Source organism: Nanorana parkeri, unplaced genomic scaffold, assembly GCF_000935625.1.
Source record: "Nanorana parkeri isolate BGI_ZX_2015 unplaced genomic scaffold, ASM93562v1 scaffold478, whole genome shotgun sequence".
NCBI classification, from domain to species: domain Eukaryota; kingdom Metazoa; phylum Chordata; class Amphibia; order Anura; family Dicroglossidae; genus Nanorana; species Nanorana parkeri.
The window spans coordinates 685,391-712,420 of NW_017306746.1; the positions used below are offsets into that span (position 1 = coordinate 685,391).

General features: G+C 43.1%; 1 protein-coding gene across 1 annotated transcript; it reads left to right on the forward strand.

Moving 5' to 3' along the window:
* Window positions 1-433: 433 nt before the first annotated feature.
* PA2G4 (proliferation-associated 2G4) lies at window positions 434-21,711 on the forward strand. The gene is made up of 13 exons (XM_018560786.1): window positions 434-681; window positions 9,794-9,922; window positions 10,018-10,123; window positions 10,657-10,726; window positions 13,217-13,309; window positions 14,590-14,653; window positions 16,363-16,441; window positions 16,919-16,997; window positions 18,146-18,279; window positions 18,467-18,561; window positions 19,908-20,035; window positions 20,233-20,286; window positions 21,408-21,711. Exons 1-13 carry the CDS (start codon window positions 594-596, stop codon window positions 21,459-21,461), a joined length of 1,173 nt encoding a protein of 390 aa, XP_018416288.1. The 5' UTR covers window positions 434-593; the 3' UTR covers window positions 21,462-21,711.
* The last annotated feature ends 5,319 nt before the right edge of the window (window positions 21,712-27,030 follow it).

A 27,030-nucleotide genomic window follows, 5' to 3' on the forward strand; every position in this document is an offset into this window, starting at 1 on the left:
TGTTTAACCTTTTGTAAATTATAAAGTCAGGAAGGCAGGTTTTGACCTTGTGAAAGGAAATGGTTCGTGGAGAAAGCCATATTTTTATAATAAAACTGTTAAATAGAAAAGACTTGTGCTCCTGTTACCTCCATGTTTCTCCTCACTGATTCAGGGTGCTTTTGAACCCACTGGATTAGCATATCAGTCAGCTCACATTGTAAAAAAGCACCTGTCAGCAACGTCCACCATTACCTATGTCAGCACACGTTTTGTGCAAGCTAGTTACAGGGCCAGCAATGCATATCACTCCGCCCCGACACATTATAGAGCCCTGTCAGGCTTGCACGGCCTGACTACAGTTCCCAGCATGCTTCGCGGAAGACGCATGCGCGCAAATGTGGGTAGCTCAGATCGTCGGCTGTCAAAGTGTATCGGCGTCACGTCATCCCTGGGAACTACAACGACCGGCGTGCTGTGCGGCTAACCCGTTTGACCCTCAACCCGACGCGTGCGGTGTGCTCCCGCCTCCTGAGTTCTACTCGCGCTGTGTGTGTCCGCCGCGCGCTCCAGCTACTAGTTCCCGTGCCGAGGGGAGACCGCCGAGCGTCAAGATGTCGGGTGACGATGAACAGCAGGAGCAGACCATCGCCGAGGACCTGGTGGTCACCAAATACAAGATGGGGGGCGACATCGCCAACAGTAAGTGCCCGGCTGTCAGCGGGAGTCAGAGGGGAAGGTGGCTGGGTATGGTGTGAGCGGCAAGATGGTCATACTGGGCGGCGCTGGATACACAGGGAACCGGCTGGAGCTCTTTTCTCAGCATAAGTATCCCGCTCTCCGTGCTGTGGGGGTGGTGGGTGAGAGGGGAGCGCACGTGTCCCGCCTGCCATGTGCCTCCCCGGCATCCGTACATCCCCGGGCACCCACGTGTCTGCGGGCCTGCTGTGTGCTGGCCTCAATAGCGGTAATAGTAACCGGCCTGATGACCGTGTCCTGGCAGTGCAGGTTTTCTACAATGTGCCTGTAGACTTATCACATGTGACCAGAAGAATGGCTGTGCCCTCTATGTACAGCGCCCGATGTGCTCAGTTCCGGCCTACCCGGATTGAAGTCTAATGGCAGCCTCTTCCGTTCACAATCCAGCGACGTTACAATTAGATTCCCAGGGACATGTCTGTGTTAGTGGGAATAATCTCTCATGTATGTTACCTAGTGGATTGAGGTATAATGTGATGAGGTTTTATTTAAAAAAAAAAAAAGTTACCTTTTTAAACTGTAAATCTCACCACACACACAATACAACCACCTTTTAGATCTACCAACAACTATGTAGTGCAAGGTCCTGCCTGAGCAGATAGTTTAGGTAGTTCTTAGATAGATTTGGTATGTCAAAAGTTGGGTGTTTGGTCGGTCAAATTGTAACCTGTATGGCAGCGCTAAAGCTCACCATTTGTAAAATCTTTGCACACAATTTACTTTAGATTTGCAGTAACTTTGTAATAGGACCGACGTAAACTATCTAATCTGTGTTCAATCAGGCAGGCCCTTGCACTACGTAGCTGTTGGTAGATCTAATGGAGGTTGTACAATCAGATTGTAATGTGTGTGTGTGTGTCTACCAGTAACTATGTAGTGCAAGGGCCTGTCCGGATAAATTAGGTTGCCCATAATATTGCATAGTCTGCTAAATCTAAAGTTGATTGTATGGACAGATTGTAACGTGTTTGTTGAGCCTTACTGTCCCTGTGACCGGAGATGAGGGAACATTTTAATATAGATAAGAGCGAGGGATGTCTAAAACCCCCATCTGTCTTTTTTTTTTTTTTTTGGTGCTGTCTGTGCCCTGTTGCGGATGTTCACTCACTCCCTGTCTGGTAACAACGTTGCTACAGTAAGTTATTATAAGAGCCCCATATTGTAGCGAAAACCTGACGGGGGTTCTATTCCTTTCTCACTGTCCAAAATAAAACGAAAAGTTTTGACTAGCGTTGCACTACAACACGACCCTGTCATCAGCTCCCACATTTAAGTTTGAACATATCGCTTAAATGTCCATGGTGATTACGTACTGATGGCCCTGTAAGTATAGAAATGCATTCACCCTAATTATAGTAAACGGTGCTGCAGATAGGTTTTTCTTACAACACTTCCAGGAGTGTCTGAAGGTTTCTGAACAAAAGTGTAGAGAAAGGTCAAAATAAAAGAACTATAGCAAAAAAACATTTTCTTTTTTGGCTTTAGCTCTCTTTTGGGTGACAAAGGGACATTTTACTAATCTATATATGTAAATATACATGTTTCATAAATCAATCTACATTTACAGTGACCCACAGTCAGCATTTAGAGGGCATATACTCCGCTATATGCATGACTGTGCAGAGCTGCGCTGAAGGCGGGAAAGCTTAATTGACTGACAGCTCTAGAGCCAGTGCCTGCCCCCCTCCCTGTCTGTCCCTCCAATGAGCCCTGGGTGAACAGAGAGGGGAGGGAGGAATCCCTGCAGGGAGCAATGACTGAGAGTCACCACTTTTCGCTGGGAGAAGCCATAAGCTGAGTGATCAGCGGTTTGTGATCGCTCAGTTCTTGAATTAGAGCCAGCATGTGACAGCTGCAGTGTTGTGCGCCAGGTCCAGCTATTGGAAGGAGTACATTTTACTCTCCCAATACTTCTCATTTAGTCCTTGTTCACACCGAAAGCGTGTGCGTTCCAGAGCTGTAGCTGCTGGAACGCACGGCGATCGCTGTGAAACTTCCCCTCCGCGTTTTGGGGTGGGAGGGGGCGTGGCTGTGTATTGTATTCAATGGCACCGCTTCCACGCCCGCAGTGCGATCGACCGTGTGGCAAAACTTTGCCAGCGCTGCGTTCCACTGCAAACGCAAAAAATAGGGCTCGTCCTATTTTGAATACAATGCACCACCACGCCCCCTCCCGCCCCAAAACGCTGGGGGGGGGGGGGAGTTTCACAGCGATTGTGGTGCGTTCCAGCAGCTACCGCTCTGGAACGCACAGGCTTTTGTTGTGAACAAGCCCTTAAAGTATATTTCCATCTTTGCAGTTACATTTGAGAAACTACAACTATGTTTATGTTCCCATTAATACAAATTGCTATACTCTAGTTTCTTTGGCGGAGGAATACATATAGGGCTGTATGAACACATTCTACTGCTTTGACATGTAATGTAGATAAAGGACAGACTGGAGGGACAAGATTCAGAGACAGTGCAATAAAATACAATTGGGGGGGGGGGGTTAGTAAAACTGGAGCAGACAGAATCTGGAGCAGTTGTCCATCATAACCAATCAGCTTCCAAGAGAGAGAGAAGAGAAGCTGATTAGGTGTTATGGACAACTGCTCCAGTTTTGATAACTTTTTCTTAATTTCTCAAGATCCTTAATCCTTGTTGGCAAAGACAGTCCTGTACATCTAGTTAAATGGTTTCTAAACCCTCCGTTTTTGTTTTTTACTGCTAGCAAGCAGTAGATATATGCAAAAAGTAAAAAAAAACTAAAACTCTTTAAAAGCAGTTTAAACTTACCCGTGTTTTCGCCACGCTCTCCTGTCCGAGAATCCGAAACTGCTCGGGCGGCCGCAAAGTATCTTGGGGCAGGCGCATGTGCCGTTCACATTTTTGGCCGGGGCGCGAGGAGATACACAAGGTAAGTCTATGGATGTGTGCACCTGCATGCAGACACCGTGGGACAGGAAGTGCCAGCAAGAACAGGAGTCAGCGCTGGATCGGACACCCGCCGCAGCGCTGGAGAGAAGGCTGAAAACGGCAGGAAAGAAGATCGAATTAAGAATCATCATTTAAGGTAAGTGCTTTAATTAACATTGGGGGAGGGAAAAAAATTATCCTAGAATGTCACTTTAACTAATTATGAAATCTCACAGCACAGACAGGGTTAACTATGGCACGCACTTGACTTCCATTATAAATTTTGCATAGAAAGGGAGAATGAGGATTGTTTTCAGAGAAGAGTATTTAAGAGTCAGCGCTGGAGGAGGGGGGAATCCAGCCACTGCCACGGCAGAGAGCTGTGACAGGATTGAGAAGTGAGCGAACGCCGGTATGTTTTCGCTCGCCTCCCGATCTACTGACCCAACCTGTGACAGTCTCATTGTCACATGTCGGCTAGAACTATGAGGTGAGTGAAAAGCACTCCCCTCATACTGGCCATGACGACCTCATTTTATTTCTATGGGGAGTCGTACTTATAACGACCTCCACCAGGTCTGCACAGTTTGGCTCTCGCCATATGGACATATAGGGCTGTGGCGCATGTGCAGGATGAGGGGGCCAGGTGGGAATGTTTTCAGAGGAAAGGCTGGGTAGGACTGCACATTTAATATCAATGGAACAGTGGCAGAGGTATGTGTTGGACCAGGTGGGCTGCATCCAGAAAGGTAGGGGTGTAAGTTTTGATGACTGTTTGCCCTGAGTTAAGTGTCAGTATATGCCTGATTCTCTCTTACCTTTCCATTGAATGTCTGCATGCACACTGGAAGTTCAAGGCATCTAATATATTTGCGGGCACTCTAACTCAAGGGTTAGAAAATTAATATGGAATTCAGTCTGATCAGGTCTGCCTGGATTCTCCCTTCTGGACTACAGTACACCAGCCCATATGTTATGAAAATTAGGGGTGGCAGTCTGTAGTCCAGAAGAAAGAACTTTAAAATAAGCACTGTTGCAGGTACTAGAGCTGCCTTACATACTTGCATCAGCATTCCAAACATGCTACTAAGTCCTGTCTTCCAACATTTCTGTTGGTCCATCACTATAATCTACAGCCTAACTAGGAATGTAGGCAAGGTGCAGGGAGGTGTTGATGAGAATGGGACAGATTCTGATGGTTAATGGGGCTGAGTTATTTGTATTTATAGGTGACCAGTTTTGCCTAGCATTGCCAGTCTTAAAGCTTTAGTGCCCACCTTCCTCTGCAATGTGAGTTCTGTGCTCGCCGAGTTGGCGTGGCAGAGTGCTGTGATCGCACTTAGTCAGTTTAATTGGGTGGTTTATCATAGAAGTCAAACCAACTGTAATACTTTTCAGCTCTCTGAATTACACTCATCCCCATTGTTGGAGCTGATCTGTGACATTGAAACTGGCACACGTCTGCTCTATTGATCGGGAAGTGAAAACATACTGTCACTTCCTAACTTCCCGATCATCTCCATGCAGAAAGCGGTGACTGTCAGGGCCCTCTCATATGATATACCAGTGCGTTCTGGCGCGGTTCTTTCCCAGAAGGCACAGGCCGTGTTTTGGGCCAGGAGGGAGCGTGCCAGTGCCATTCATGTCAATGGCACCGCATACACTCCCCCCCACAATTGCCTGCATCGGAATGAGGTACATGAATGCCCTCCTTTCGGTGTCGTGCGATCGGAAAAAAGTGCATGTAGCATTTTTTACGATCGCACCGGAACGGAGGGCATTCATGTACCTTGCGTTCCAGTGCAGGCATGGGTTGTGTCTGCGGTGCCATTGACATGAATGGGTCTGCCACGCCCCCTCCCGCCCAGAACGTGTCCCACCTTAATCAATGTGGTCCAGTGCGTTCCCGGGCTTGACCCACGCTGTAACGCACTGGATACGGTGTGACAGGGCCCTCAATCTCCGCTCCCTGCAGGGTTTTCCCTCTCTGATCCTCCAGCGCTGACTGGAGGGAAGGGGGGTGGGCATAGCTGGCTCTGCCTGTAGATAGGCAGAGCATGCTGTCCATCAGCGGGGTGGATCTCTACAGTATTGTAGGAATCCGTCCCGGCTGTGGTGCTCTCGGCATATAGCGGGCAATAGCCTGCCATATACAGTGTTTTGGGTCAAGGGAGGAGGTTAGTATATGTTTTCCTGTTACCCTAAAGAGAACTATGGGGAAAATAAGTTACCCAACAGTTCTCTATTAATTATTGAACTGAGTGATGCATTTCAAATTGATTTGATAAGATTGTCATATAGGTATGCTACGATTCCATTTTTTCCACAGAGTACAAGTACCGATACTTTTCCCGCAAAAAAACATTATTTTTTTTTTCGTGCCATGACTTTTTTCTGAAACCGTACAGACTAAATGATTTTAGGACAGTGGTGAAGTGCCAGGACCCGGTCCCAGCTGCAAATGCTGCGGCCCTGATAGTTCTGCCACTGACTCCAAACTTTAGCGGGACTACAAATCCCAGCAATGCAGAATAATACCATCAGCTAGAGAGAACTACAAATCCCAGCAATACATTATACAGCAATGCCGAATGGCAACCGGCTATAGAAGACTACAAATCCCAGCAATGCATTATACATCAATGCAGAATAATATGAAGCTACAGACTTTGTGCTGCCCTGGGGTGCCGGCCTGATGTCTCCAGCGGAGGATCTCGGGTGGCTTTGTAGGTTCCAGGGTGGACTGTGCGGACCCTCAGGTGTGCTGTGCAGGTTCTATGGTGGCCGTCTTGGATGATTAGTTGGCTGTGCGGGGTCTATGGTGTGCTGTGTGAGCTCTCAAGTGGCTGCACAGGTTCAATGGGGGATATGTGACTCTAAGGTGGCTGTGCAGGGTTAATGGTGCTCTGTGTGGGCTTGTGCTGGGCTGTGTGGGGTTAATGGTGGGCTGTGTGGCTCTGTTGTCTGTGTGGGGTTAATGGTGGCTGTGTGGGCAGGGCCCTCCTTACCATCTTGTCTTGAATTGTATTGTAACTGTAATGTCTTCCTTATATTGTAAAGCGCTGCGCAAACTGTTGGCGCTATATAAATACTATGTAATAATAATGGTGGCTATGCAGACTGTATGCTTGTCTCTGTGGGGTTAATGGTGGCTATGCAGGCTCTATGCTTGGCTCTGTGGGGGTAATGGTGGCTGTATGCTTGGCTCTGTGGGGGTAATGGTGGCTGTATGCTGGGCTCTGTGGGGGTAATGGTGGCTGTGCGGGCTGTATGCGGGGCTCTGCGGTTCTCATGTGGCTGTGCAGTCTCACCTGGATCCCTGTGGGTCGGTGGGTGGCGTGGAGGAGGACATTTTCAGATTGAAGGTAAATCTGTATTAAGATATAAGGTGTCCCCAAAAGAATAGAAATCCCTTACTCGGAGCTGGTTCAGTAAACAGGTAGAAAGTATGTAATTTAACAGTTTGAATATTTAATCATAGAAAATGTAAACACTACATCCACAACAAGACATTTAAAAACAGTTAAAAAACTTCCCTAGGGTAACAATAATATAAGAATCATGGGTGGTCTGCACTCCAGCTAATGTGGTAATAGAGAGTTGCCACCTACTATATAAATATCTCATGTATGGGTACAATGTATCCCGGGTTACTCACAACTCATGTTGCTCAGGGAGAGACAGTCCTGCTCGAGTTCCACAATGCTGGATGATGTGTTTGCTTCAATAGGTAATTGTAATTGGGATCCGGAGATGGGGATAGATAGGCAGGGCTAGAGATGCAAGTGCCCTTGCCTTGCTTGGGGCTCTCACTAGCCCTCGGGCTCGAATTTCAAATTTGAGAGCTAACCCAAAAGCATTTCCGTGTAGATGTGTGCGGCCGCACAATAAAGCAAAAAGGTATATGCAGGGGTCTCAAAGGTAGACGGTTCCCAGTACGATGATTGTGCAGAATACAGCAAGCTGTCGTCCGGTCGTTTCACTCAGACTCTGCTGGATGAGTTGGGGATTCCAATGCAGGCTGGACTTTAATCAAATCCCAGCCGACTGGGCTCCGTCTCCGCACCGTCAAAGCCCAAGCTAACAGTGATACTGCCGCGGCTGATGTGCGGGATGAGCTTTGAGTGTCCAGGGAAGTTGAATGGCACACATAACCCTGACGCGTTTCCTCCCCACTCAGGGGCTTCTTCAGAGGGAACACCCCTTTCAGCTGTTGGTGTAGGTGCTTGATAATTGGGGTGTGGTGGCTTATCATAGAAGGCAAACCAACACTTCTACCGTTCAGCTCTTTATTGTCCAAATAACTGATGTGTGCATCAGCACAATGTAAAATTGTACATGAAGTAACTAACTCATGCATTGAACAGAAATCTATTTTAGTTCATGTATGTATGGGTTTTTTTTTTTTAACAAAGTATGTCGCATTAAGACAGTTTAAATATCTTTTCTAGAAACACTTAAAGTATATGTCAAGCCGAAAACCTCTTCCTAGTTTTGGATTTAGTGGCAAGGGATGAACTCTGTCCTGGGGTGTATCCACACCAAAATCGGAAGGAAATTCCGATTTCATTAGAAGATCCATTGACTTCCAATTTTACCTTCCGATCTGTTGTGTTGAATTTTTCAACAGATGCTAATGGAAGGGCACCGCAAAATGATTAGATGTGAACGGGACTAGTTCACACCGGATCTGTTGCGTTACAATGCGCTGAAAAAAAGTAGTGCATTTTCTACATTTTTCCAGCGCAACGTAATGGAGCAGTGTGAACTAATCCCATTCACACCCAATTATATTTCTGTGCCCTTCCGGTAGCATCCCTTGAAAAATGGATTGCAACACAACGGATCTGAAGGAAATCGGAAGGTGTGATTGCAAGTCAACTGACCCTTGGTTGACTTGCGATTTTGGTGTAAATAGGCATTAAAGAAGAGTGTTTTATTTCTGTTGCCATTCCCCTCACTTCCAGTCTGGTAAAATGTCAGCAGGACAGGAAGTGAGGGTAAATCTGCCTAATAAAGCCATGGGTAGCAGTAAAATCCTAAAAAAGGGTTTTAACTCTTCCTTTCTTTATCCAAAACTTAGGAAAAAGTATTGGCTGGCACTTTAACGAGCTTTTGTATCAGTCACTCATGGAATTTGCTGTTTAGTTGTTGACAGACCATTATTGGTGGGTTGAGTGTTCAAACACAAACATTCCATGTTATGTTTGATGCACATTGACAGTCATAGTTTTCCTTTGCCATTGGCTATGCACTGAAATGATTATTAAAAGCAACACAATGATTACTAGGTAAAGGTAAAAGTTTCCAAAGTCAAAGATGCAGAGACACAGTTGTAACACTTCTTGCCCTTCACCGGGTCTTTACTTTGGAAGCAGCGCACTCTTCTATCACTAACTTTCTATCCTGTGCCTCTGGAAGGGTAAAGGCCGTGACACACTGCACGCGAAGCAGCGCGGAGCGGTGGCGCGCTGCCTTTGCGAGCAGTGTGTCATGTCACTTTCTTCTCGGCACCTCAGCTTGCGAGAGCTCGCAGAGCTGAGCGTGCCGAGATGAACAATTTCAACTTCAGCCAATCGGCTCGCGCGTATAAACCGGCGCGACGGGATGCGACGTCTGGCCGGTTGTTACAGACGAGCCGATTGGCTGAAGGTGCAGTCAATCTTCTGACTGCACTCAGCTCACACACTGCACCCGAAGCTCCGTGCCGGAGAGCTTTGCTTCGCTCTGCACAGCTTCACGTGCAGTGTGTCACGGCCTTAATAAGAATTGTTGTTTTGAAGTAGAAGTTTGCCGTTGGATAGGGAAGGCTCATTGGGCCTACATGTTTGAATAGGTAACGCAGCAGGGTAGTGTAGGAGCCAAGATGTCTGTCATTTTATATGGATCCTTTTCACCAATTCGCCTTCACTTTATCAACTTTGAATAGGTTTTCTTATTGCTGGCTTGACAAGTGAAACTACAAGGAGTTAATTATGATGAATCTATTGTCCTGAAATTGCATGCACAGCTTTATTATTCTACCAAAGCAGTAATCACCCACACAAGGTGGCAAAATACTCAATGAATGTGCTCAGCCCACTATTTCCAGAACATTGTAGTCCTTGAAAATGAAGGCTTGGCAGCTGATTAACCTTGTGAATCTCTGTTTCAGGGGTTCTGCGTACACTTGTGGAGGCAGCTACCCCAGAGGCTTCCATCCTAAGTCTCTGTGAAAAGGGGGATGCTATGATAATGGAGGAAACTGGCAAAATTTTCAAAAAGGAGAAGGAAATGAAAAAAGGTACACAAGCTTATTGGATTAGAGTGTAAACCAGTGCAATGTGTGATGCCTTTCAATCTAGATTTATGGAGTAACTTGTGTGTTTTTTATTGCAGGCATTGCCTTTCCAACCAGTATATCGGTTAATAACTGTGTGTGCCACTTCTCCCCTCTGAAGAGTGACCAAGATTACCTACTGAAGAATGGTGATCTAGTGAAGATGTAAGGAATTACCACTTTTGTAGAACAATGTGTAGAAGTATGACTATGAAGCAGGCGCATGCAGGCACGACATACAGGCGATCTGGCAGCTCTACAGATGCTGGACCGCTTGTATGTAAAACACCCATCACTCGTGTGCAGGCACGAAGGATGTTTTAAATTGCCCACCTGCATCTAGAAGACGCCCATCTGGCCGTTTTATGTACAGCAGGTGGTTGAAATAACTTAAAATACAGTCTATTCATCTGCTTTATATGTAGTTTTTGTCTGATGCAAAGTAAATCTGTAGTAGCCTTAATAATCTGGCACTGTCCATCAATATGTCAATATTTGTATATCCTGAGTTGAGGGCTTTCGTGTCCTTTGAAGAGTAGCTGACATTACCTGCAGGCACCTAGAGGTGTATGGAATTGCCAGTTTATAAAAAGTAATATGGACTAAAGGTACACTATACGACACCTTTTTAATAATGAACAAGCAGCAACCGCATCTACCATTAAATGATTGTAATAATAGCCAACTTTGTGTTTCAGTGACTTGGGAGTTCATGTAGATGGCTTCATTGCTAATGTTGCCCACAGCTTTGTCGTTGGTGCCTCCAAGGTAAGGTTATTTTTGGCTCTGATAATTCTGCAAAGCAATTGAACTGTTATGCATGTCCGAACACACAATGTAACATTGAGTTTTACCTTTTTAAAATCCATTAAATGTAATTAAGCAGCAGTATTTTTGAATTGGACAATTGGGTCAAAGGTAACAAAACAGAAGGTAAATGCACATTTGTCATTAGTGGAAATGTGTCCTTGGTGGAATAATACTAGATCTCCTATTTGTAACTGAAATCCTTGCTCATGTTCATTGTGTTTATTTAATCAGCTGTCTGTATTTGTATAGTAAGTAGGTATAGATATCCTCTGCAGTTTTACACAATCTTAAGTAATGTTCTCTTACATGAAACGCGGCTTTTAGGCCATCTGCACTGTGCGGCCTACCCAGCTCAATATACACTACAAAATCTTCCTAGCCTCTCCTGTGCATGCACAGTCCAGAATTAATTGATTATAATTAATGAATGAAAAGCCTGTATACAACCAATATTTTTGGTCCACAGTGGGGAAAGGGGTAGACTTTAAAGCTAGTGTGTATGGCACCAAACTGCACATAGTGTGGATTGTCTGGGAGGTAAATCTCAGGCAAATATCGGTTATAAAAGTGACCAGATCAAGAGAGCAAGCTAACTTGTTAGGGTACATCCTGTTTGGATTCACAAACCGCAACAAAAGTACTAACCCTTTCACATGGGTAATATACAGGTAATATATATTTTGAACTGTCTTGTATATATTTAAAGCTTACATAGATATAAATTGCAAATCCAGCGTGTGAAGTTGATTTCTCTTTCTCACACAGCACATTTCAGATAAGTTCTACCCTTTTGGGGGGATCGATATTAAATAAGTTGCTTCTCCCTCCTGGGGCTATACCTCCTGCTAGCAAACAAAAGCCTCAGTTTTAGCATAGAGTCCTAGCACCCTGGACTCTGTCAACCCTTGGTTTAGTGTTTAGTAAAAAAAATAAACATTTATTGACCCTAGCTGTCAATTTAGGGGGGGTTAGAGCCCAGCGTTTCCCACTCCTGACTTCTACAGCAGTGTGGTGAATGCTAGGCCACTTCGAACCACACCAGAAAATGTTAAGAGCTGCTATTGCTGCCTTAATATTAAAGGTATATGCTCCTGATCTGCCATTCTTATCCTTCAATACCCGAGTCACTGACCTGCAACACGGATGTGTGGGACACCTGGTACACACATGCCTTTTCCATGTCAGTGACTAAATAGTAAGGCACAAATGAAAATGATGTCCCTAAAGCACACACTCAAGCTTATGTTTTACCTTATGTCTGTGGCTGCGGGGGCCCTGTAAGCTAGAGTTGTGTGTGTGTAAAGCTGAATATTGGTTTTACACTTCCAAGGGCTACCAAATGTGCTCCCTTCCCCACCATGTATGCAAAGCCATTGTCAGCTGAAAGAGGGGAGGGATACCAGAAAACATCTGTTAAAGTGCAATGGTGACATTAAGGGTATCAGACCCTAATGTCTTATTAAAGAGAACCTGTCGGCACTAAATTGCTGTAGCATAGAGCACGTTGTGAGCCCCCTATAGGATAGCAATATAGTTATACTTAAAAAAAAAAAAAAGTTTGTATATAATTACACGCACATACTAACAATCGCATGTCTGGTGCGCCACACATGTGTGGTATCACTGTGCATTTCAGAGAGCAATAATTCTCGGGTCATTATTCATGGTTAACTTTAATCTGATGACCTGTAAAAGCTTTTAAAGGATCTCTTATAGACAGTTTTGGGTAGTGTAGTTTTTTGCCTTTTCATGGGTGCACCCAATTTTGAAGCTTGACATCTTTGGTATCTTTTTACTACTATTTTTAGAGCAACCTCATCTTTTATACTTTACACAAAATAGGGAATTTATTGTGTTTTCTGTGCACTAAGATTAAAGGAGAATTATGAGGCGAGTGATTTTCACTCGGCCTCATAATCTGAGCCGACCTGTGACAATGAAATTGTCACAGGTCGGCTCAATAGATCGGGAAGTGAGCAAACAGTCACTCGTTCACTTCTCGATCATGTCCCTGCAGAGAGCATTGACTGTCAGGTATTGCGCCCCTCCGCCATCATCCAGCGCTGACTGGAGCACTGCCTATAGATAGGCAGAGTCAGCTGTCAATCCCGCAGCTGGGTGGATCCAGACCGTATTGTTGGGATCCGTCCCGGCTGCGGCGTCTCAGTATACCGCAATCCGTAGCTCGCGGTATACTGCGCTTAGGATCATGGGAGGACGCTAGTTTGTGTTCTCTCGTGACCCTTAGGAGAACTATGGGGAAAAGCCCTGACCCCATAGTTCTCTAAGCATTTTTATAGAAAATTTGGGTTTCAAAACAGTTCTAATATTTTTATTCTACAGGATCTCTGCCTCCAGCATATTTATCATTCTGCGGGGTGTACATAATAATCTTGAGGCCTAAAATGTTAACTGACTTTTTGTTTTTTCCTCCCTACCCTGTTTCAGGAGTCTACAGTTACTGGTCGTAAAGCAGATGTTGTTAAAGCCGCTCACCTTTGTGCAGAAGCTGCTCTCCGCCTGGTAAAGCCAGGAAATCAGGTGTGAAGTTTCTCTGGTTTGTACATGTATAAAAGGGAACGGTTAAGATGTCTCAACAAAGCCCTCCTATGGGAGAAGTTCAAAATTCACTTTTATTGTTACATGCTTCCATGCAATGCAACTGTTAGGTGCTTAATTTTGGTAGCTCTCCTTTTTTAGCTTTTCCCTTTTTTGCTTATATTTAATTGGGGGCAAAGTAAAACCTCTGGACTATAAATGTCAGGAAAACGGCAAACTAAATAAAAAAGGAAACCAAATAATAAACCATATGAACGGATATTTAGAGGATACATACAAAGGGCTGACTGAGTGAGCAAATTAAATAACTGAAGATTCTCAATGGGATTCAAAAGTCCTGTATGGAGTCTGTTCTGTTATTGCCTCCCTTCACCTGGGAAATTTCCTGGCCTCAGTGGATATCAAGGATGCATGTTTACACATCCCAATTTTTCATGAACACCATCACTGCCTGGGATTTGCTGTGGACGCGCAGCGTTTCCAATTTTTAATCTTCTTTTGGCCTGTGCACTGCACCCCAAGTTTTCGCCAAGGTGCTAGCCCCTGTCTTGGACCTATTTTTGGTCTCAGGATCCTAATAGTAGGGTACTTGGACAACCTTCTCATAGAGAAGTCGGGACAAGTTCTATCGTCCAACATTAAGAGCATGATGCAAACCCTGCAGTGCTTGAGATGGTCTCTGAACCTCCAGACGTCAAACTCCAGACCCTTGTTATCACCGAGTACCTGGGTCTGGTCTTGGACATGACCCTATTCAGGGTTTCTTTCCTTCGGAGAAGCTCCTATCTCTGCTTCCATACCTAGTTCTCATGGTTCAGGACTCGCCCTAGCATTTGCTTTTGCATGAAGGTTCTAGTCCTGATGGTAGCCTCCTTTTCGGCATTTCCTATGCTCAGTTACATTTCAGGCTGCTGCAGCTCAACGTTCTGGCTGTTGGGAAAAACAGTTTTAGTGTCTAGATCTTCCCAATTGTCTGTCCAGGAGAGTCTTGGCGCCTCTCTGTTCAAGGGACCTGGGGGTGGGAGGAATCTTGGAGCTCAGGGTGATTTTCTGCTTTCAGTGCTTAGATAAGGGTGTCAAGGTAACAATGTGAAATAAGGCTGGCTATACATTCCAAGGAGTTTGATGGTGTTCAGTTAGGCAGTGGAAGCTTTTGCTTCAATGACTGATTAAAGTCCTGTCTACTATATAGATTTCTAGAGACTAAAGTGTTACTTTTATGCAAAATGCCAGATAATTGACAAAATATATATTTTTTTTAGAACACACAAGTAACTGAAGCGTGGAACAAGATTGCTCCTTCTTTTAACTGTAATCCAATTGAAGGTAAGTAATGCAAGTTATCTTATTGATTTCTGGGGAAGGGGAAAAATCCAGACTTAACAGTTCAGTCCTCCGACTCTCCACAAACACAAGGATGGATTTGGCTACCCAAGTCCTCTCTGGTATCATTACTGTTTGTCTTGCATGAGCCCTGAACCTGAAACCCTTGTTACACTTTGAGCCACACACCCCTGCCCTGTGCCATTTCATTGGATTGTCTCCCACGTCTGCCACCCCTGTTCGCATCCCAAGTTAAAGCTCACACACTCACCCTAAAAGTGTCCCACCTTATCTTCCAGTGCTTTAAGATGCCTTTCCATCTGCTCAGACTGGTTTTAATAGCATGTCAGCCAAGCCTACAAGATCCCCATTTTAAATGCTTATGCAAAAAGGCATGTATAGAAGCTTACACTTGCTGTTGGAGCGTTTTACAAATTCAGAACTCCACAGGGTTTCATCAGGATCATGATTCCAAGAGTTGCCCGATTTTAGTAACTGCCTGAAATCTTTCCGCTTAGGAAGAGTGTTGTTGCCCCTCACACCTTTTGAACAATTGTGTATAGACCCATGCCTCGTTCGACGCTTTGTCACTCCTGCACTTGTTTCTAATAGACCAGGAATCTACTCATCTGCCCTTTTTACCTTTAAAGTGTAGTTCAACTTTTGCAGTCAGATTTGAGAAAACCCCACTGTTTGCTCTGATTTCCTATTAAAAAAATGTTTTCCTTACCCTTTTAGATGTCTTTTTGGTGAAGGCCTTTGTGCAGATTCCAAGCTACTCTGAGCATTTTGAGAGTGAAACTGTAGTGTCAGACTGAACTTCCTCTCATTAGCACAAAATGCCTAGAAGACTTCAACCCTTTGTTTGCACAGACAGTGTTCAAATCTAGTTTATAATAATGAAATCTGCCAGCACAGTACAGATTAGGTTTAGACTTAACATTAGCCTCCCCTCCATAGGGAAAGCTAGGTAGGATATTTAAGCAAGTAAACCACACTTAGAAAAAAAGAAACTAAAAATTGCTGCTTCCACTTTAAGTTAAGCAATGTGAATAGGAACATATAACAAATATCAAGTAGTTGTTCTCCTAATTTGGCTGCAAAAGTTGAACTACACTTTAAGAAATGGGAGCCCACATCCTCTTCATCCTTAAGCAAATTGCATCCAGTTACTAGCCCCCACCATTTTCATCTCTTACACATACCAAGAATCCGGATTTAAAATACTGCCTAGGTGGTAAAAAAAACAAACAAACCAGATTTCCTACATAAAATCTACCCAAATCTCTCTCCATTGTACTGGAGATGCAATAACCACAGAGGTATGTTACTACACATCTTTTGCTGCCCCAGACTTAAGATTTCTGGGAGTCTCGGGGGTATTATCCTTAAATTCTGATATTAATCAGAGGAGAGATGTAGGTGCTCCTGGTGAACCTAGTGCACTATGTGATGGAATTCACGACCAAGGTGGTATAATGTTAATACCAAACCTAACCGGTCAGCTAGTTTGCAATGGGACAACAAATGTCTTTTTTATATCTATTGGCTATTTCAGAGTGGAACATCACATGGAGGGGGGGGGGGGTTGTAAATATGAAAGTTACACCCCTCTATAGTATATAGGCTTAGATGTTCCGTTTTAACATTTTTTTCACATTATGAATTTGCTTCTATATTCTGTGTAACTGATGTTGTGTATTTTACTCTAGGGATGCTTTCTCATCAGTTAAAACAGCATGTTATTGATGGAGAGAAGACTATTATCCAAAACCCTACTGACCAGCAAAAGTACGTTAGGAGTTCAGTTATATTTGGTGCATGCTTTATTTGTAAAATGTATGACATTTGAATATACTTATATTTGCCTGCTGTGGATTGTGCTGCCCTGGCATTTATTTTAAACCCTTTTGCATGAATTTTACATACTAAGCAGGTGAGTGTTCTCCCTGCATATTCTAGCGATCCGGTTGCTGTTAACCTATGGCTAGTAATAGGATTGCAAGTGTGACACCAGCCTAGTAAGTATTGGTGATTTATTTAAAAACATTCAGTGCTGTGCTACAAATGCACATTTCTAGAAGTGTTTCAGACAAGGGTGCCCTTATTAATGTTAGTATTAATGTTGTGGTTAAAAAAAAAAAATGAAAGGTTTAATAAAGCTGCTCTAACAGACACTTTAAATTATATATTTGGAAGTGTTCTTTTGATTTTTATATTGGTAGGCAACTTGTCAGATGGTTTTATTTAATGTTTTTGCAATTGCAGGAAGGACCATGAAAAAGCAGAGTTTGAAGTTCATGAAGTTTATGCTATTGATGTTCTTATTAGCACTGGGGAAGGAAAGGTGAGTTGGGTAGAATGGTATGTTTTTAGACCTGACCCTGACTTTGAACTTTTTATAAGTGCAGGCATCTTTTATCCTAGACTCAGGTGGTACATGGGGCCAAAACATTTTACTGTCAAACTTCAGAGCCTGTAATGATCATTGAAGTTCTGACATTTGGTTGTTGACTGACGGGGACAAGGCTTTAATGTTTGCAAGTGATGAGCTATAGATCTACTTGAGCAGAAGTCAAAGCCCCATGTACAGCCTGAGCCTATAATTCAAGGGCTACCACAGGGTAGATTTGAAGATTAATGCAGGCACGTGGCCACAAGGCTCATATGTGTGTATATATACAGGTGAAACTCGAAAAATTAGAATATCGTGCAAAAGTTCATTTATTTCACTAATGCAACTTAGCCGTCTACCAGGAGATTTTGGAGCACTTCATCTTTTCTTCCGCAGACGAGCTCTATGGGGATGCTGACTTCATTTTCCAGCAGGACTTGGCACCTGCCCACACTGCCAAAAAATTTCTGAGATTGTGGATCTGGGTTTTCATGAGCTGTAAGCCATAATCATCACAATTATGACAAATCACGGCTTGAACTGTCTTGCTTTGCATGCAATGAGTCTATCTCATATATTTCACCTTTTAAGTTGCATTAGTGAAATAAATTAACTTTTGCACAATATTCTAATTTTTTGAGTTTCACCTGTACATCTCAGAACTGTTATCTAAGAACAGGTTTTCGGCCAGCTCTGACAGCCCTACACACTTGACACCTAATTATATAAATTGTATTACTTTATACATTGCTTTAGTTTATAGTGTATGCTGACTAATTTGGTTGTCAGGCTTTTCGGGGCATAATCTCATGGACATGGGATTGTGTATTCCCGCTGTTTAGTTCTGTATTTCTAGTTCCACATGCAAGTAGCTACCTTTATCACTTCCCGTTCGGTACAAATAATCCTAGGCTCACTTGCGTACGATTTTTATTTATTGATGATCTTTACTCTGTCTTTGATGATTTTGTAACTATGTGCTGGTGTAAGTCTGTACTCTTTATGGGATTTTTTTTGTCAGTTATTTTTTAATTTAAAAAATAAGCATGCAAATTAGTGTGACCTTATTACTAATGTATAATTTTTGATCATTAAATTAGGCGAAGGATGCTGGGCAGAGGACAACAATTTACAAAAGGGATCCAACTAAGCAGTACGGACTGAAGATGAAAACCTCTCGTGCCTTTTTCAGTGAAGTTGAGAGACGTTTTGGTGCCATGCCATTCACTCTTAGGTATTGTATACTCTGCTGCTTGAAATGTTAAGCTTTAAATGAAAAACATGTCCAAATGAATGAAGCTGCGCCCATTCTATAAGCAATGTGCTGGATGCAGCTGTCAGTCTATTAAACATGGTTTTATTATGCCGGATTCCACCAAGGGGTGTGTGTATTCCTAGGTTTTATCATTCTTGTCTTCCAGGGCGTTTGAAGATGAAAAGAAGGCAAGAATGGGTGTGGTGGAATGTGCAAAGCATGAATTGCTCCAACCTTTCAATGTACTCTATGAAAAGGAAGGTGAGATTGCAAACTGCATTTCATGTGTTATGTTTTACTATGCCTTCCTAATACGTTAGCTGTGTTTTGCATGCGAGCAACATCCTAAAGTACAAAGGTTAATTAGGTCTGCACTAATTATTTTCATTATCATTTATTTTAATAATTGTACTGTAAGCACATGGCACTTGAATAGCTTCAGCCATGGATAGACAGCTACCAGTGGCAGGATTTCACAGATGGCAGCTGAATGTAAATACAGCAGGTAGTGGACTGGTGCAATAGCAAGCCTGCTATTGGCCATTTCAAATTGCAATAGCAGGCTGGCTACTGCACCCCCCACTGAATGCTGTGCCCTCCCAGCATGGAGGAGAGAGCTAGGGGATCCAACTAATCTATAATGAAAATAGTTGAAAACTATTCTCATTATAGATTAATCGATTAGTTGGTTGCAGCCCTCAAGTTAATGTAGATGCACAATGCCTGTAAATCAGCCTCTTAGTCTGGCCTATACAATGTTTTTCCCTTTTGAATTTGAAATGGAATTTTCTTGAACAAAAACCACATTCACTGTCAATTTTCTTTTCGGAAAGAAAATTTATTTATATATATATATATATATCTCGAACTGTCCAAAAACAATTATTTTTTTAAACTAAATTATCTGGTGTATTGCTGGCTTACCGCTTAAAGCTGGCCATACACCTTACAATTATCTGCAGATTTTCTGTGGTCAGATGGAAAAGGTGCAACAGATTCCTCCATCTACACTTAACTGTGTGGATGGAGTCATCTCCACCTGGGCCAATCTGTTGCACTTTTTCCATCTGACCACAGAAAATCTGCAGATAATTGTAAGGTGTATGGGCACCTTAAGAGAACAAAGAATAGCTGCTTTTTATGGGTTGCCTGAGCCTAGGCCTGTGGTCTAGTTGTTTGTGATATCCCATTGCACCCCAGACTGACATCTCGCCATGTGTAATAACAGTGGGCGCTGAAGTGGCCAGCGCATTGTGCAGCAAAACCAGAGAAAGCAGCAATGTCCCCAGCACATAAAGGTACACGTTATTGATCCGGCCTTTTGACATTCAGATAAGCATGGTGTCACAGAATATAGCAACTTTTCGGAACTCAATGTGGTTCCTTCATCAGGGAAAACAATGTGACTGTTTTAACGTCCTGTTGTCATAGTTCATACCGTAGATCTTTTCCTGCTTTTTGCTTGACTCCTATTTAAAAGAGCAGACATTTTAATTTTGGTTTCTAGAAATGTTCATGCTATAAAATCTTTTCACCGCTTGGTTGATTTGGAACTTTTTTTTTCTGTTTGTACATTGAGCTAATTAGTTTCACATCGCTTTTCTCAGGTGAACACGTTGCACAGTTTAAGTTTACAGTTCTGTTGATGCCTAATGGCCCCATGAGAATAACAAGTGGTCCCTTTGAGCCAGATTGGTACAAGTCTGAGTTTGAGGTGCAGGATACGGAGTTGAAGGTAAGTGGACATTGGTTTGTGTGGACTTTTTACTTAAAAGATTTAACCACTTCAGGACTGCCATGTTTCACCCGCTTAATTACCAGATCAGTTTTCAGTGTTGAGATACTGCTTGGGGAAAAACAAGGCACCACCTGCAGAGAATGAACTGTCCGAACAAATCAGTAAACTGTTTTTATTTACTTTTTTTTTTTTAGGCACTTCTGCAAAGTTCAGCTAGCCGAAAGACCCAGAAAAAGAAGAAAAAGAAGGTAATGCTTCCTCAACAGTTCTCGTTAATGTGTTTGGAATAATGTTCACAGTTATAACTAGGGTTCTTTTATGATTGATATTTGGACATAATTTGGCTTATGTAGGAATCCGAATCTTTAGTCTTTAATTCTAAATGTTTGGGCTAATGAAGAATTTTATTTTCCGCTGTATTTTAAGGTTTACTTACTTTGCCTTAACTTCACAATGTAGTGAATTATCTGGATTGTAGGCCCTACAAATAATCCACATTTTGTGAAAAATCCTCCCAGCCACCGTCCCTATCCCCAATACAATAAACTGCACTTACTCCACTCCATCTGGATGCTCACTTCTGTGACTTCCTCTGGTGTTTACATCCTGTCTGACAAAATTAATTTTAGGGATAAATGGGATATATTGAGATCTAAGGCCCTTTCAATCATATGAATACATGGTTCACAAGTAAGGCTGATGGTAATTTTTAATTAGACAGGCTGTGAACACCAGTGTGGGCGGCAGTGCTACATGGGTAAGTTGTTGGTGAAGTCAGTTATCAACAGATTTAGATAAAGGTGACTGTTCCTTTAACCCTTTCAGTGTCATTGATGTGTACCACATGTTGTGGCATTAAAAGGGTTAGCAGTGTAGAAGTTATCAGGGAGGCTCCCCCTCCTTATGGGCAACAGTACAACCCCAAAGGTTTAAGACTTCTTCATCCCTCAGTGGACACCAAGAAAAGGATTTAAGGGGGGGAGAACAAAAAGCCTATTCTGCAGTATTGGTAGCCACAATAAGGCTTGCATACATGTGGAGAACTGCCAATTAATAAAGTATTTTTAAGGCATTCATAGGAATAACATGGCCAACAAAAATTTGGTTGGGTGACATCCTATAATTTTATTTCAGAGATGGGCTTTAAAACATGATCACTTTTCACCTGAAGGTGCATGCGTATATCAGTCTGTGGGGAACAAAAACCCTACTAGTGGTTGTCTTGTATCTGTTTTCACGTGTCCTGTCTATGGCCAACCTAACACTACTTGTTTGACTTGTTATTTTGTGGTAGAACTATAGCTGCTGATAGCAGGATCACTGGTTCTGAGCAATGTATCATAATGGTGTTCAATTGTATTTTTTGCAGGCTTCAAAGAATGCAGAACAAGCCACTGCTGAAGATAATGAAGGCACAGAGTGAGGAAATCCTAGTCCTGAAAGTGTTTGACTTCGACCTGCCAGTTTATTTTTTAGTACCTGCGTTATTTTTGCCTCTCCCCTCTCCCAACAAAATGAATTGAAACTGAAATAAAGGGCTTTGTTGGTGATCTAACAGAGTTCTAGCGGATCCAGGCCTCCCCCATCCTCTTTGGATACAAACATGGACGTTGAGGGAAAGACCTCTTTGGAATTCACACCAGACTACTTTACCAAAAGAAAATATATATAAATACAACCAATAAAATCAGGCATATAAACCAGTCTTAAGACCCTCTTTCTAAAAGAATTTTGATATTTTGTAGGATTGGGACAAGACATCTAAGTTTAAAACCACTGCTGTCACTAAATCTGCATTTATTTTGGTCTGTTATTGACTTCAAACCACAAATCTATTTATCATTCTTTCTGTATTCTTACCATTTTTTGGTTGCTCTCTGAAGCCACTTTTCTTTTACTGAGATAGGCACCTCCAGTTTGCAGGACACGGTACACCTCGAAGTTTGTGAACATTGGAAATACTTTTATATAGTCAAAATGATGAACAGTGCTTTTTAACCAGATATACTTTTGACCTTGGAGATCCCAGAGCTGGTAATGCACTTGTAACGTAACCTATATATCTGGTTACATCCCATTTGTATTGCTGATACCAAATACATTTCCAATTTGCACATAACTGACAGTGCCTGCTACTAGTGCATACAGTATTTTGTGATGACTTCCTGAAGGAGGAGTTTGTTGTTTTTTTTTGGGGGGGGGGGTCTTTAACGGTCAACTAGCCACTCGGCTGGCAAAATTGCTGTTTTCCCTAAACTGGAATTAACTTGTGATTGCTGGGCTAGAGTAAAATTCACTCCTTTTGCAAAGCAGACATTCATCAGACTTAACCCCCTGCCCCGGGCCGGTTCCCATGTCCATTATTCTTGCAGCTGCAGTGTTGCCATTATCTGATGTACATACAAGTATGTTTTCTTGTATATGTCCTATGTGATGTTCTTGCATGCTTTGACATGAATGTTATCCTCATCTGGCATGTCCAGCTCTTTGATAAGTGCTGTGAGAACCGATATACAAGAGCTGGCATTGCTGACTTGCTTTTAAAGGTGAAGTTTGCTGACACAACTACCTAGTGAGCTGGCGTTCTAGAACAAGCATGCACTCCGAAAAGTCTGCACTTCTAGTATGCATAGTTCGAGTTATGGCTCACTAGATGGGCATATAGACAGGTCTTGGATGACAGCCCTGGAACATGCGCCCTTTTAAAAACAAGTTGGCTATTGTAGTTCCATGTCATATTTTTATCATCACAGCTTCAAGAGCAGTCTGTCTATTTACTGATTTCAAAGCATACACGAGAACATTACATGTAAAAATCTAGGTAGGAATTATTGAATGTTACACTTTTTTAAAGGGAAAAGGATCCAGATGTTGCTATCATAATGGTAACTTTTGTCCTGTAATTTCAGTCACCCATCTTTTGTATGAATTGGTAAACTGGATTATGTCCTTTTTGCTCATGAATTAACCGATTTTAGTCATTCCTTTACATAAATGTAATGGTAGCATTTGATTAGGGTTCTGTTTTAAATGTTCTTGTATTTTCCAGAAGCTTGTGATATCCTCCTTACTAATCCCTGATGAGTAGTTGGGCAGCAAATCTTACTTGTGTGGCCTGTAGCATAATGGGCTGCGTATGTGGCAGGTGCAGTTCAAAGAATATAGATATGACTTCTAGTACAGCTTTATTCATTGAAGATTTTGTATATGTTCATACTGTAAAGGCAGTGGCAACTCCTTAGCATTTTCTGTCACTAAAATGGAGGACTACCTCTGGAATTGTGTATCATGAAAAGGTTGAACATCATGTATGGTCGGCTTTCTGCTCGCAGTGCTTTCCGAAAATTCACGTGGTTTGTTTCAATGGATATGTTTTGCAATTGGAAACATTTTGGCAGACTTTTTGCTATAGATCCTGCTTTTATAGGCCAGCAGCATTGCGACTAAAACCCAGCTTTCATCTGTTTGTTTTAATATTAAACTACACATCCATCCATCCCTCACACACTGTGGGGAAAAGATATATTTTTATATCATGTAATAAACTAGCTTTTAAATATCACATTTATGTTCTGGACCTGTGCGGAATATGGGGTTACCACTCTCCTAAAACTGGTTCTTGGCTTCTTTACGTGTTATGTTCCCCAAGTGGAACAGACATGTTAGTCGGGGACTTCAAAGTGATGTTACATCTGAATAACTTTAAGTTTAGTTGGCTGGAAAGGATTCAGCGCAAGACTCTTAAACAGCTGGATATTTTAAAGTTGTAATGCACTTATTTAACTTGTCTGTCATTCGAAGGGACAATGTTTTCCTTTTTACATGAAAGGGACTATTGGTGCACGTACCGTGTTTGCTGATGGAGGTCATAGGTTGCGATTGCCCTGTGGTGCAATTCCAGTCTAGGATGGTGATATCACTGTGATTGCAGGAAGGAAATATTTAATTTTCTACTCATTTTACTATTGGAAATGTTTTTCTTGGAAAAATGCCTGCAAGTTATGTTAAAATTCCCTTGCAATCTGTATATTTTCCCAAATAAATTTGGAACTGACTGGTACATTTTTGGCAAAACATTCTGTATTGTTTGATTTTGTTCTTTCTTTTTATTTCTGGTGGTGTAAAAAGAAAAAAATTAGATGCAACACATGGGCAAGGATTGGGCCATTTAGGGCTACTCTGGGGTGCTAAAATGGGGCACTTGCCATCAGAAATAGAACTGTATTAACAGTCTGACAAGGCTGACCCTCCCTCCTTTAACACTTTCCCTTTTTTTTTTTTTTTAATATGCTGCTTCCAATTCTTTAGGCAAGTTGCAGAAAAGACTGATGGGTAGAGCCATTGGATAACAAACATGCTACCCCACCCATTGTTTGTTTGTGGGAGACCGCTTCCTTTCTATGGCCAACTTCACACAGATTGACCCCCACTGTCCAAAAGGTTTGGTCTTAAGATAACCCTTTCCATCCCCCAAATAAGTGTCAACCTAAGGACAGGATACCTTTCTGTACCCAAGGAGCAACAAATCCTGGTATGCCCTAATATGCAAGTAAGCAATTGTGAATGGAAAGCTAAGAGCTGCCCTGCTTCCTACAACTACTTGTTGTGCATTGAGGATACCCCTTATGCTAAACCAAAATGCAGTTGCACAAAGGGTCAGGTCTCAAGTGGTAGAATTGCATATTGGAGTGCGCCATGGTGCTCCAGAAGTTGCTTAAAGGTATGTGGGAGTTTAATTCCAAGTTCCCTGATTTGTGGGGATATACTATGCAATTAGCTAACCCCAAAGTCCCTACTCCTAGCTGGTGTGGCAGTGTATTTAATGTTTTGCAGGGTGAACTTGAGCTTGGCCCTCATGCATTGAGGATCTTTTCATGATCCATCATTGGCAGGGGCTTTCTTGTGGAACTTGAGCTGATACCCTGTCAATACCACAGATTAGTTAAACTCACAAAGTAGCCACCGCTCATATTCCTTGTCCTATGGTCACACAGCCCCATCCCTCTTGTCGGTGCAGGCAAAAAGGCACGCTCCAGCTTTATACTGGTTCTCACAGAAACAATTGCTGCACAAACGACTGATATCACAAGCTGGATACTGTTTATTCCTGAAGTCAAAACATGCTGTAAAGAGCCTCCTCCCATCTCTAACATGTTTCACCGACCGGCTTATTCATAGAGATCTCCCTACTCATAACATCCATTTTCAGCTGATACCCTTGGGAACACACTATAAGAAATCAATCACTGCTCTTTTGTCCCCTAAGTAACTAACCTTTTCAAAAAGAAAGCTGTTGCAAGAAAAACATGGAGCCTGCTATTGATCTATTCTAATGCTTGTTGGCGTGCCTGTCCTGCTGACCCTTTTGGGGACACGGGCTTATTTATTTTTAGACAAAATGGCTGTACTGCTGCCTACAGGATATTGGACATTACCAACTGAGCTGTTGGCCAGATATAGCTCCTCTCACTCCCATCAAGCTTCATTTTTTGCTAGTGTCTGGAGTTAGAAAATGGGCCTCTCTTCTGCAGAGCCAAAGATCTCATTTCTTCCGCTTTCTGTATGATGAGGATCAGCTGATCGCCATTGAAGCCGTACTCAGTCCTTGCCATGCCGAAGATGCAAGGCTGGCCTTAGAGCACTGGGTTCTGCTGTGAGTGCTATCCAAGACACCTGGTGTACTGTGTGAGTTGGCAACAAAGCACTTTACAGGGTCTTGGTATATGTGATGGTGGAACCCTGTCCCTGCATACGTAGAGTATGCCCACCAGACAGGGCAAACACTGGATGGGATCCATATCCCATGGATCCTACCTGGCAACCTCCAGCTTAGCTGCAGTGCCTTATCTGGACCACAAATGCAGTAGGTTGAGGACATTACTCTTTAAGGGAGCCTGTTGCGTGCTTGGAACTATTCCTCTGACCACAACAGTTGTGTACAGGGCCCTGAGCCACTTATATATTTGGTGCCTGCTCTTCTGAGTGCATGGGCCATTTTGAAATTGTTGGCTCTCCTGAGTCTGCATGGGCCTCCTTTTGTGTTGCCGTACTGCGCATGTGTATCCTACTTCCTGCCCTCTTCTAAGCTGCGTCACCATGACAATCGTTCCAGCAAGATCATCCAGGGGCTCCCTGCTGCCTTACAATGACAAGGTCACAGATGTGCATATACAAACCAGGGGCAGGGAGTGATAAGTACCACTTGCTGTGCCTGTACATTTGTAGTTGGCAGTATAGGGTGGATCATAAGCACAAAGGGAGCAGTTCTGCAAGCCCCTCTTGCTCCTGATCTGCTTTGGGGCAGCTTGCATCATCCCTGCTCAATGACCTGATTGACAGCCTGAACAATTGCCGCCTGCTAGAGTCCTCATGCGCTTTGTATCCCCCAATTCCTCCAACTGTGACCCCCCCCTACTCTTATCATGGGGGGTGTTTTCTGCAACCATGTCAGATTTTATGTCAAAAATCACTTGCATGATTGCTGACTAGAGATGCAAACATGCTTCTCATTCTCCTTGAGACTGTCTCTAAATTGCCTGCAGCTGCCTCTGTACACAGAGCTGAGGGTTGTAACATGTCCTTTTATATGAGTTTGTGCCTGTGGGGCCTCATTATGTTGACATAACTGCTGAGCTTCTAGGCCACTTCACTTATCCCAATCCTCTAGGTCAAAGTCCATACCTGGGACCCAGTTCCACCACATGCTTCCAAAGCCAACAAGTCATCCCTTCAATGAGGGTATGCCCCATTGGCATTTGAAACCACCTGGGTGAAGGATGGGGTGTCAAGCGGCTACAAGCTAGAATTTCAAGCTCTGCTATCCTTCATGCTGTTCAACCTAAAGGTGCCCATACACCTTACGACCATCGCAAGACTTTTGTCTTGCGATGGTCGTATGCTTATTGAAAGCTCGTACGATCTGCCCACCGTGGATGGGCAGATCGTACTTGCGATCATCGAAAGCCCGCCCCGCTGAGGGGCAGGCTTCCAAT

Coding starts and splice junctions, on each gene's coding strand:
- PA2G4 (XM_018560786.1), top strand. CDS start 594: ATGTCGGGTGACGATGAACAGCAGGAGCAGACCATCGCCGAGGACCTG. Junction 14,654..16,362: donor TAACTGTAATCCAATTGAAG/GTAAGTAATGCA, acceptor ATTTTACTCTAG/GGATGCTTTCTCATCAGTTA. Junction 18,562..19,907: donor TGTACTCTATGAAAAGGAAG/GTGAGATTGCAA, acceptor CGCTTTTCTCAG/GTGAACACGTTGCACAGTTT.